The sequence below is a fragment of the Elephantulus edwardii genome, unplaced genomic scaffold (assembly GCF_000299155.1).
Source record: "Elephantulus edwardii isolate Elephantulus edwardi_28Jun2011 unplaced genomic scaffold, EleEdw1.0 scaffold00063, whole genome shotgun sequence".
Taxonomy (NCBI): Eukaryota; Metazoa; Chordata; class Mammalia; order Macroscelidea; family Macroscelididae; genus Elephantulus; species Elephantulus edwardii.
In genome coordinates, this window is record NW_006399813.1 from 5,012,273 (window position 1) to 5,024,323 (window position 12,051).

Genomic DNA, 12,051 nt, shown 5'->3' on the forward strand with positions numbered 1-12,051 from the left:
TCAGAGGCCAAAGCTTATGCGTGGTTAGCAGGAGTCACTGCTTAAGAGCATTTATGTTTCTTTGATGGTTGTGGAATAATTTGAAAAGGATCATGGTGATGGTTACATAACATGAGTAACCTAATCAATGCCACAGAACTGCTCATGTAAGAACTGTTGAGCTGGCAAAGGCTTTGTTAAATGTGTTTCACACACACACACGAACTTAGATTTAATTAGGAAAATAATCTTAGTTGAATTTTGGTCCATTGTTGAGTACTGTCCAGTTGGAACTGACTCATAGTTGATCTTGCAATGTGTTTTCAGAGGCAGTTAATGACACGAGAGGAGCCAACTCATCTTCCTTCCATTGAGCAGCAGGTAGATTTGAACCATGCACCTTTGTGTTGGCAGCACAATTTCTCACCACTAAGCTACTAGAACTCATTACTTACTGCTAAGATACTTTCCTCTCACCTGTGGTCTACTATCTCTCTGCTTATTTGGTTACTAAATAATTCTGTTCCAAGGAGAAGTCATGCAGGGTAGCCAGAACTTCAGGCTCTGCTCTCGGCTCTAACTTGGGTCTCTCAGAACATTCTTCTGGAAACTTTTTTTTGCCAGGGACCGTTTGAGTAGTTGGAGGAGCACTTTAAATACAGAAGCTTCTCTGAGGCAAAGTTACAGCAATATCTATGTTACAAACAATTTTAGTTTAAAAAGATGGTATCCAAATGATAGGGCTCAATAATTCTTAGTATAATTACAATTTGAACTATGGCATTTTTCCCTTCCTTATCTTAATTGCTTTCTTTTCTCTTTATGGATAGGGAGCTGGAGAGGAATAAGTTAGATTTCAATTCTTTCTCTAATTAGTTTTAGTCTTGTAAAGTTCAGCAACTGGGAAAGAAAAATCCACAAGGGCTGACAGGCTAGCCTCTAGCAGTGCTTGAAAAGGTAAGTAAATTGTGAGTCAGCAAAGGGGAACCAAAAGCAAACTGAATTTATTAAAATGGTCACATTTCTAAGCAGTATTTGGGATGTCACATCAAGTACTAAATTAGTACTAGGCAACTGGAGCTAGTCCATTCTTCCAGCATATTAACAGATAAACAGAACACTTTCTTTTAAAGAAGATATATTTTTTAAGTTTCATTTCCATGAGGAGGAACTGTAAAATTGGAAACTATAAAATAGCACTTTAACAAATTAGTATTAAGGACTAATAACTGCATTGAATACAAAACTTATTTCCCTGACAACCTCTTCAACAAATGGTGCTGGCAAAACTGGACTTCAGAAAGCTGAAACAGGATCCACATCTCACACCATACACTAAAATCAACTCAAGGTGGATAAGAGACCTGGGAATAAAGTCCTAAACCCTAGAGGTGATAAGAGACAAACTGGGATCAAGCTAGTCTACAGTGTAATAAAACTGCCAAATACAGCCAGAAATGCACAATCTGAAAAGGATAAAATTGACGAATGGGACTATCTAAAGATTAAATCCCTGTGCAGATCAAAAACTTTTCCCAACTGGGTGAAAAGAAATCCTACAGACTGGTAACAAACATTTGGCAATACCATCTCAGACAAGTGTCTCATAACAAAAGTTTACAGAATATTCCCGGGTCTCCACAAGAAAAGGACTGATAAACCAGCTGCAAAATGGACAAAAGACAGAATTTTCACAGAGGAAGATATTCAAATGGCCAACAGACACATAAAGAAATGCTCCAAATCACTGGCAATAAGAGAGATACAAATCAAAACCACAATGAGATACTATCTCACTCTAGTAACAGTGGCAAAGTTTAACAGGACATCAAGTAATAAATGTTGGAGAGGATGTGGTGAGATTAGAACTCTTATACATTGTTGGTGGGATTGTAAAATAGTACAGTCATTTTGGAAGGCAGTTTGGCGCTTCCTCAAAAAGCTGAACACAGAAATTCCGTATGACCCAACTATTCCACTGCTTGGAATATACCCTGAGAAAATGAGAACTGAGACACAAACGGGTATTGGTACACCAATGTTCATAGCAGCATCATTCACCATCGCAAGAACACGGAAACAACCCAGATGTCCAACCACAAACGAATGGATAGCGAAATTATAGTACATTTACACAATGGGATACTATAGGTCACACAGGAGCACTATTACCTAGCTTGGGAGGAAGTGGAGAGCATTATGCTGAGTGAACGAACTCATTTCCACAAGGACAAATACTGTATAAAACCATTATTGTAGAATGACTATAAGGACCCAAGGAACGGGGGAGGATGGAAGCAGAGGGATCAGAATGTGTGCACGCGCGCGAGTGTGTGTGTACGTGCAGTGGATTAATCATGGGGTTGTACAATTTGATGGGAGAGCGGGGGAACTTGGAAGAATCTGATCTGAAAAACAATGTATTTGAATTTTGTAAATAAACTAGTATAAGAATTCTAAAAAAAAAACCAACAAAATACTTATTTCCCATTTATTTGCACTTTCTGAAGGAGCTATACAACCAGTGAATTTAAATATGAATTTTCTCCTATGTAAAGGGAATTTCTTATTGTTATCTTTAAAATCTGTGCAATCAATACCAAAGTGAACTTCAAGGTCTTCAAAGACTGTGCAAAAGTAGTAAGAATTGGCTTTTTTTTTTTTAAACAAAACCCAACAACATTGAAAGCTTGGTCCCTATATTCTCTCTGATATTCAGCTGCTCATCTTAGGTCAGTGGTTGTCAAAGTCTAGTGTGCATCAAAAGCAGAACACAAGTGAAGAGGAAAAGCCCGGATCCCTGCAGAGGGTCTCCTTTATCAAGTCTCCGGCCATGGAGTCCACGCCAGGCAGACCCAAAACCAGCTAAGAAGCTTTGAAACAAACCCAAACAAATTCTTGGGCTTTATCTCTGGAAATTTTGATTCTGTAAATTTGTGGTTAAGACCCGGAAATCTTAAAACCTTTTATTAAGAATTTATAATTATTTTCTTTTTTTCACAAACTTCCCTGGCAGTTCTGGTCATCCAGACCTGAGAACTACTGTTCAGGACATTCAGCTAAGGTCTATCCAAGAACCTCAAGCCACTGAGTTTATGAAGAATATTCCTAACACTGGGTAGGTTATAAATCACTACTGCACAGAAAATGCAATAATTAAAATTGTCTGGAAGGGATTTCTTTATGATTTAGCACTTAAATTACTGAATAATTATCTATCCACTCTCTACCCGGAGGCTAGAACTGTATATACTTGCTTCCTATGGCTGTTAAGTGCTAGCCACCTGAGCAAAGGGGAATCCTAAGTCAGGAATCAGTTCTGTTAACCTCTCTCTCTTCCTCTTCCATTCAGCTTCTGAGAGCTGCCAGGAGAGACCTAGTTCAGAATGCTACAGCCAACCGATGTCACTTGCAGAACTGCATCAAGCACATCAACCCAGAAACTTGCAAACCCTGCCCCACACCACTGCCTGGGATTGATTTCTTTGTGTAAAGAAAGTCTCTCATCAGACAAAATCCCCAACTGCCTTCAGGTGCATTCTGTCTCTTAGCAACTCTGCAGGACAGAAGAGAACTGCTAATAGAGTTCTGTAAAGCCTGTAAATCTTGACAGAACCGCACTGCCTTGTCTTGTTCCAGCGGAGTAACTGGTGGCTTCCATCTTGTGTTTAGCCGCTGAATGCTTTGTTCACTGCATCACCAGGACTTCTTCACACTGGACAGATAGTTTTACTAGCTTGACTATTCTTGAATATTCTAAGAACAGCATGACTACTCTTGAAGCCAGCACAAGAGGAAACGATATAGTTTTACAATCTTTAAAAATGCAGTGACTTTTGGGCTACCTCCAGTAACCCCAAGCCCAAAGATGTCTCGCCACCTCCTTCTTGTTCCCAGAGTCTGATGCTTAAATTAAAAATCCAAGAAAGAATAAATCTGAAGTCTGAGACCTAAAATTTAGAAATTACTTTTGCTCTTTTTTTCCTCCTCTCTCAATCTAAAGTCATGATATTTCTATCGCATAGAAAAATCAGGCCAAAAATAGGCGATGGGAATCACGCTTTTTTGAAGCATAGAGACTGACTTCCAAGTCTTCCCACAAAATTCCAGATAACCAGCTAGGGATGAGATGATCCTCCTTAATCAGAAGCACTCTCTAGGCCAGGTGAGCCAGCCAGGACCAACATAATTATCCAGCAAATGCACAGAAGCATCTTTTAATAAAACTGATGATGTACTTCCTTACTGTAGAGCTGGCTGCAAGCTGACTGCTACTTTCAAGGCCTGTTCAAATGTACCTAAAGAACCAGTGGAGTGGGCACCAAAGAGAAGAGTTGGAAAGATGTTGTTAAACTGGCTTGAAAAGCATGATTAGCAGCAGGTCCAGCTGGAGGAAGACTTGGCTTGTAGATTGATATAGTCCCCTTGTGTGGACAATGATACATCTTCTCTGGAATTGCTCATCATCTTTTCAAGTAGGACTCTACAAAACAAAGGAAACGGAAGAACTGAGAACTGGCTGGAGGAGAGGGAGAAACGGCAGGTGTTAACTGTTTAATGAACAGACAGAATTCAGAGACCCCACATGTTCCCTAGTTATCTCAGGAGAGAAGGATGCATCCATGACCTACAGAAGCTGGCATTCCAAGGACTTAATCTATTTTTGTTCAAAGAAGGTCCATGAGACCACAAACCTACATGTCTGTCCCCAAAACAGAATAAGCTACTCACCTCATAGCCTCATTTATGTTTTTGTTCTCCTTGACTGATGTTTCTGTCCAACCCGTGAAACCATTCTCTTTACTGAACCGGTCAATCTGGTCCCGGCTCATTGCCCAAGGGGAAAGATCGCACTAGCCAAGAAAATAAAAGACAACATCATAAACTTCCTGAGAATAGGAACACGTGTGCAAATACTCATGAATCCAAACCATTCAGCCACCAAGGGCTCAGGACGCTAGTGGCTAAAATCTACAGTCAAAGGAAATGTCACTCACTTCACCCCATGAAGTGTAAAGATGCTTCTGCTGACTGGAGAAGGGGGAAATGAGATGTCTAGAACCAGAGGGCCTTTTAGACCACAGTCCCTAAACCACAGATATTCTCTGACCACAGACTGAAGCCTGGGGCCATTCTCCTAGACTGACTCTTTACCTTGTTGGCCAAGAGCAGGCAGGGTACAGGGTCTCCACTGGGCAGGGTGAGCTTGCTGTCCAGGTCCTGTTTCCATCTCTGGCTGTTGCTAAATGTGGTGGCATTGGTAACATCAAACATAATAACACAAGCAGAGGCATCTCGGTAGTACAGCCGGGTCATGGAGGTGAAACGCTCCTGTCCTGGAGAGAAAGAACAGGATGCACAAGGAGGTGATTTGTTGAAATAGTCTCAGTTCCTTCTCTGATCTTCTTCCCTCTCCTTGTGGCTTGCTGTTGTTGTTATGTGCCATTGAGTCGCCTGAGACTCACAGCAACCCTGTGTACAAGAGCCCTAAACCCTGCTCTGTCCTGTGCCAATCGCACTGTCTCCAACACACTTACCCTCATTACTCCAGTAACTGACTCAATCCACCTCATAGAGTGTCTTCCTCTCCTGTGCTGTCCTTCCACCCTCTCAATCATCACATTCCCCTCCAAGGACTGGTCCCTCCTTGCAACATGTCCAAAGTATGTCAAACAAAGCTTCATAATCCTTGCCTCCAAAGAGCAGCCTGGTTTCAACCTCTCCAGGATGAACTTATTTGTTCTCTTAGCAGTCCATGGTACACTCAATCCTCTTCTCCAACACCAAGACATCAATTCTCCTTCTATCATCCACAGTCATAGTCCAGCTCTCTGATGCATAGCACATGAGTGCAATGACCATGGCCTGGCATATAATTATGACCTTTATCTCTTATTTTCTGGGGTCCTGTTCCCTACCAAAGGTCAGCTAAAAACTTAAAATATCCAGAAAAATACACTCTCCCTTTCCTGTAGCAGCATCTTCCAGTTTGGTCAACTCACCACCTTGCCATTCCCATCAACACACCACTTCACCCCCAGCAGCAAACTGTTCTACGTCCACTTAGGGCAAAACTTCCCATTTACACATCCTCATAGCAACTCATGACAAAGCTTCGTCTCACATACTTTGAGCATATTGTTAGGAGAGGCTATTCTCTGGAAAGGGACATCATGCTTTGAAAGGTCGATTGTCAGCGAAAGAGAGGAAGATCCTTGATGAGGTGGACTGATACAGTGACTGCCGCATCAACTCAAGTGTGTCAGAGATGAGGAGGATGGCACAGGACAGGACAGGGTTCAGATCTGTTGTTTAGAGGGTGGCTGTGAGTCATACTCAACAAGACAGCACCTAATGACAATAACAACAACACAGCAAATCAACCATTCCCAAACCACAGCAGCCATGAAGTGAGATTAAGACTCACAGCTGACCTACAGGCCAGGTCAGAACTGCCCCCTAGGACTTCCAAGCTGCTAAATCTTTAAAGAGATGACTGCTATAGAGTGGCTGGTAGACTTGAACTGCTGATCTTTCAGTTAGCAGCCCAGGATTTAATTCACAACACTGTCACAGAATTTCTCAACCATGGCAGCTCTGGAAAAAAGCTAGGGCTTCCTTTGTAGGTCCATTTTTTTCCTCTGAGAGCTTGCTGAAAAATGGAACTTTCTCTCCTCTTCTATCCAGCCTGCCCTGCTCACCTGCAATATCCCATAGCTGGAGTCGCACCATCTCTGAGTCAGACCACTGGAGAACCTTCAGAGCAAAATCCACTGAAAGTACACAATGCATATTGATAGCATAGGTTATTACAATTGAATCTCCTAAAAAAACTCCAACATGGAAAACCCAGACCAAATGGGCGGTGTCAAAGGTGTTGACACATCACTTCCAGTCCCATTTCATTATTTGTCTTTAATTTTAATAGCATTTTATTGTGGAGTTTTTTGGTGAAAAGTTTACGTAGAAGTTTAAGTTCCTGTTAAAAAGTTTCTACACACACATTGTTCAGTATCATTGGTTACATTCGTCTTAACATGTGAACATTTTCATTATTTTGGTCCTGCTTATTCCATTTCCACTAATTTCATTTCCCTGCTCCCTTACAGTAATCTTTATTTTAAAGTAGGTTTTGATCTTATCTCATATATGTGATTTTTTTTTAAAAAAAGAAAAAACAACAGGACAGTAAGTATGGGCAATAGTATTTCTGCAATAGTATTTCTTTTCTTTCTTTTTTTAAAATTTTATTTTCTACTGGGATTGGCATACACTTCCTAAAAAACATGCCTCCGGAAACTCTATGAACTTCGCAAAGTGTTGATAGTTGTAGAGGGGCTTCAGGCCTTTTGTTCATAGGGTCACTGTAAGTTGTACTCAACTCGAAGGCACTCAACAAAAACAACAACAACTGGTTTGCTGACAAAGTTCATATACATTGTGTTGCATACTATCCTTCATTCATACTGTATTTCTTACAATCATTCCCATTCATTATGTTTTATAAAATCAATCACCATTGAACTATGCCCAATATTACCCTGCCTTTCTTGAGCTGATTTGTTATTTCGTTACAAGGTGACTCCAAGTGTTAGTCTCCCTTCAAAGTTTGAGGGGTATCTCAGGGGAATGGTCTCAGGGATTCTTTCTTTCTTTTCAAGCCCTTAATAGGCTGAGCTGAGCCCACCCTCAAGCATTAGTACGGGACAGGTAATTCATTCTTCCTGTTGAAAGCATCGTCAGCTTTTATTCTGCTGCCCAACCCGATCTACTTGACATTTGTCTCAAAGGTTGAGAACAGGAGTGTGAGAGTCATGAAAACCACTTCTTATCTCAGGTTTAAGCAGTTTCTGGAGATTTAGGGGGTTTTTCTCAGGGAAGGTATGATGGAGTGGAAGGGGGAAATGAGGTAAGTGTGGTTGATTTTGTATCTTTCCACGTTCAATTTTACTGTTGGTTTCTAATTCAAATGTATTATGAGAAAAACACACCCGAGGGGATTCAACATCCTCTGCTAAGAGAGAGGAATTAGCCCAGGCTGGAATGGGATTAAAGTGAGAAAGTCCCTGAGGACTCCCAGGAAATTAGCAATACAAGATGGTGCTAAGAGCTGTGCAGGCATCTACTGCCACACCTGCACAGGACTGCATGCAGTGTGTCTGAGATGCCTACCTTGAGTTGAACTTCAAACAGAAAAGCTTTCTGACAGGGATTATTTGTGAGGTCTGGAAATACCTCTGACTCTTCTATATTTGTGACAGAAATAAGAGCTAGGGGAAATTTATAATAAAAAATTAGAAACAATACTCATTGCCTTCAAGTTGGAATGAAACCTCCATTGTTTTGCCAAAGCTGTAAATTGAACGAGAAGAGACTGTCTGTCTTTCTACCAAGGAGTAGCTGGTAGCTTCAACCTGCCAGAGCCATTATGGGCTTTGGGTAAGAAAATTTAGTGGGAGCCAGTCACAGTCAAACTTCTGAGAGTTGGCACTCTACAGGTCTGCTGTGTTATTCCTGGTCTTGAAAGTTTTCTGCCTTTAACAAGGTGCGGCCTCACCACTTTCCTGTCCCTCCTTTTAGTGGAAAGTATTTGATTTTTCCTTCTCTGACAGGTTACTGCCTTACAGTCTCTGGCTTTCACAGGTTTTCCTGTATAGTCTTCAACTAAAAACTAGAGCAACTGCTAAACATGAAATAACAAGGCATCTTTAATTCAGTTTCAGGAGATATCAGTACCATTAGCTGCTAAGTCGATTCTGATTCATGGTAAATGTGCAAAGAGTAGAAACATGTGCCATAAGGTTATCAAGTCTGTGACCCTTCTGAGGAAGATTATCACTCCCAGCTTCTGATGAACCCCTGGGGAGGTTTGAACTACCTTCCTGGCAGCTAATATTCAAGCACTTAACCACCATCACCACCCAGGGCCTCGATTCAGCAATGAAATAGGGACACTCTGATTATTCAAGTGGGGGAGAAGCCAGGTGGACAAGAAATAGTCTTTGAAATGTTAAACATTTCACTTTCCTGGTGTTCTTACAGGGGAAGGAGAATGTTTAAGTTTCAATGTAAATGCTTTGTAATTGTTTAAATTCTCAATGAACACTAGTTTCCCTCTTCAAAATTCTGCTTAATATGAGTTTTTGTGAGAGGCTCTGGGGGGTGAAGTGGTGAAATAGTCAGCAGTTTGAACTCACCAGCTGCTTCTGGGAAGAAGAGACCCAGTGTTCTGCTTCCATAGTGATGTCAGCACTGGAAATTATGGGGTAGGTCTACTGTGTCCTACAGTGCTCCTCTGGTACCTGGCTGATCTTGCCTAGTAGCATATGCTTGTCTCAAAGATTAAGCCATACATGTCTAAGTACACACGGCTGCTACAGTGAAACTCTGAGGGTCTCAAATGGAGCTATGGTGGCCTAGTGTTAAGGTGCTGTGCTGTCCACCCAAAGGCACCGGTTCAGATCCAGCAGCTGCTCTGTGGGAGAAAGAGGGGGCATCTTCCCCTCGTGATTTATTGCCTTTGAAAACCCGCTGGAAGGTCAGCTATGGGTGGGCTCCAACTTGATGGTACTTAACAACCACATCTAAGATCCCTATGAGTCAGAATCAATTACATGGAAATGGGTTACAAGTTTTTCCTTTAAAAAACCCCCATGTTCTTTTAACAGATAAATAAATGTTAAAATTATTTTTCTTTTTTATTAGTTCTTCCCAGTTAAATTCTTTCTAATTAATAAAAAGGCATCTCTACCTCTGAGGGGGAAAAGTCCCAAAGCCAAAACAGTCCCCTTTGAGTTCAAAGATCATATCTGGGAAATGAATGAATTCCATCTTAGGGTCCTCTGTCAGGGAAAGAAAGGCTGGGCTGTAGATCTGAGAAGTAGCATACTTCATATTCCCCCCCGCCAGGAATTCCTAGATTATTTTTGCACAAGCAGTGGACAAAACCCACACAACTGACCAAGCATCTGACTTGGTGGCCAAGGCTCAACTGCTTCCCCTGCCTGGTCCAGGTATTCCCATAACAGAGCTAGAGACTCTCCAGTCAGTTTAGTGTCCTAGATCTTCCTCTTGGCCAGGTTAAACACCCTTCTGTTTCTTTCTCATCAGGGAACAGTCCCAGCTGGTACCTAACCAGGTCAGAGGGTCTTGGTTCCTCTGTCACTGGCTAAGATTTATTTGCCTGTGCCCGCTTCCAAGCTGCAGGAGGAGACCTGAGTTCTATCTCATTTCTTATCTTCTTATTTTCACCTTATCTCTCCTCAGGCAGCCTGCTAGGACTGGAAAAAATTAAAGTGGGAAAGCCAAGAAAAGCCTGCAAATCAAACACCCTGCCATTACTCCTCAACCCCCACTCCAGGATCCCAAACATGTACTTGCTGACCTGAGGAAGGACCCAAGGACATGGAAACCCCTCCCGTGGGCCACTCTTGGGCCCGTGAAAGCGTCCTCCTTGTCCCCAGCAAGGTCTCACCTCCCACCGTAGACTTGTAGTGTTTGCTGAAGCTGTCCTGAGAGTATCTCTGCACCAGCGATGTCTTGCCCACCGCGGCGTCCCCCACCACCAGCACTTTGAAGAGGTGGTCTCGGCTGCCCATGGCTGGCTGGCGGGCTGTGCGCTGTGGGACGGGGTCGGGAAGTGGACAAGTCTTGTTCCAACCTCTCTGGCCGCAGACCTTCTACCAACTCAGGTTAGGCATTCCCGCCCACCGCCTGTTAAGTCGGCTGAAAAGCAAAAAAGGAAACTTTGCACTCAGCCTAGACGCGCTTCCTCCCTGCGCGGCCGCAGGGTGGGGCGCCCGGTTCTACCCCCAGCACCCCGCTGCTCGCACCTTCTGCGCCTCCTCGGCTTGGCAGCCGGGAAACAAGAAGCAGCACCCTGTGCCTTAACCTCTGGAACTCCGGCCAGCTAATTTCACTCTCAGGCCAGAAAATAGGGGTTCCCACTCCTACGGCACAAATTCGGAGGAAAAAACAGTCAAATCTCACTCTTAGAGACAGGCTGGTGTAGGGTGGCGTTGACCCCCCAAAAAAGCCTCCCTCCCAAAGCGTCACGTGCGGAGTTATTTGGCGCACTACATCTCCCATCGTTCTTCACGGTAAAGAGACCTTGCTGTATGCGGAGGTTCGCCCACGAGACCTCATGGGAAATGTAGTTTATTCACTACTTTAAAACTTTTTTTTTTTTTTAAAGTTTCCAGATTTCCCCGACCACAGTATTTCCCTATTAGCTCGGGATTTTCTTCTAAGATAATTCTAGGTGGGAAAATATGTTTCAAGGCTATTTGTTCAACATGATCTCATCGGCCTAAGTTGGCCTTCAAAAAGATCCTTTATATATAGCCAAGATTAAAAATTATGCCAAGAATTCTACAAATTATTCCACTAATAAAAACTCAAGTAGCATCGCACATGCTCGATGTCAAGTGCATTTCTTGTTGGGTAAAGTAAATAGGCTTAGGTTCCAATTCAGTGGCAAACAACAACAGGTATTTCTTAACATGATAAAAACTCAATCTGTTCTTTCCCATGACCCAATCAATGTCTAGTAAGTACAGAACAACTCAACGCAAAAGACCTACCCTTAGAAAAGCATTTATTAAGCAGCCACAGCAATAAAGATAGGCAGAAAACAACAGACACTTCCTAATTCTTACTTCCACAAGTCTTATCCTAGGCACAAGACTCTACATCATTTGAGCTGGGAGCTAATTGGATACCACTATGGCTTGCTTAGTTTCTTGCTGCTGTTGGTAACAAGTGCCATTAAACAGCTTTAAAATAATTTTATATTTTCAGGTTGTAACCTTTCTAACCTGTCTGTCCTTTGTTGTTGTTGATACCATCTAGTTGATGATTTTCACAATCGCCTGCTATGCATCAAGGAGGTGGACAATGACTAAGGAGAAAAGTAGAAGAATCGATGCTTTTGAGTTGTGGTGCTGGTGAAGAGTCTTGACATACTATGGACTGCCAACAGAACAAATAGGCCTGTCCTAGAGGCAAGGTGGACGATTTATCAACAATCTGCGTTATGCAGATGACACAACCCTGCTTGCTGAAACTGAAGAG

At 42.4% G+C, this 12,051-nt stretch overlaps 1 protein-coding gene across 2 annotated transcripts; it reads right to left on the reverse strand.

The window, feature by feature from the left end:
• Positions 1-4,350: 4,350 nt before the first annotated feature.
• On the reverse strand, positions 4,351-10,577 carry RAB7L1 (RAB7, member RAS oncogene family-like 1). 2 transcript variants are annotated; one of them, XM_006887919.1, is made up of 5 exons: positions 10,454-10,577; positions 6,681-6,752; positions 5,134-5,315; positions 4,711-4,832; positions 4,351-4,462 (listed from the first exon to the last, which is right to left on the reverse strand). In XM_006887919.1, exons 1-5 carry the CDS (start codon positions 10,575-10,577, stop codon positions 4,351-4,353), a joined length of 612 nt encoding a protein of 203 aa, XP_006887981.1. The 2 variants fall into 2 exon arrangements, with proteins under 2 accessions (XP_006887981.1, XP_006887982.1); XM_006887920.1 differs by lacking the exon at positions 6,681-6,752.
• Positions 10,578-12,051: the final 1,474 nt, after the last annotated feature.

Coding starts and splice junctions, on each gene's coding strand:
- RAB7L1 (XM_006887919.1), bottom strand. CDS start 10,577: ATGGGCAGCCGAGACCACCTCTTCAAAGTGCTGGTGGTGGGGGACGCC. Junction 6,753..10,453: donor CTACAAGTCTACGGTGGGAG/GTGAGACCTTGC, acceptor GTGTACTTTCAG/TGGATTTTGCTCTGAAGGTT. Junction 4,833..5,133: donor GCCTGCTCTTGGCCAACAAG/GTAAAGAGTCAG, acceptor TTTCTTGGCTAG/TGCGATCTTTCCCCTTGGGC.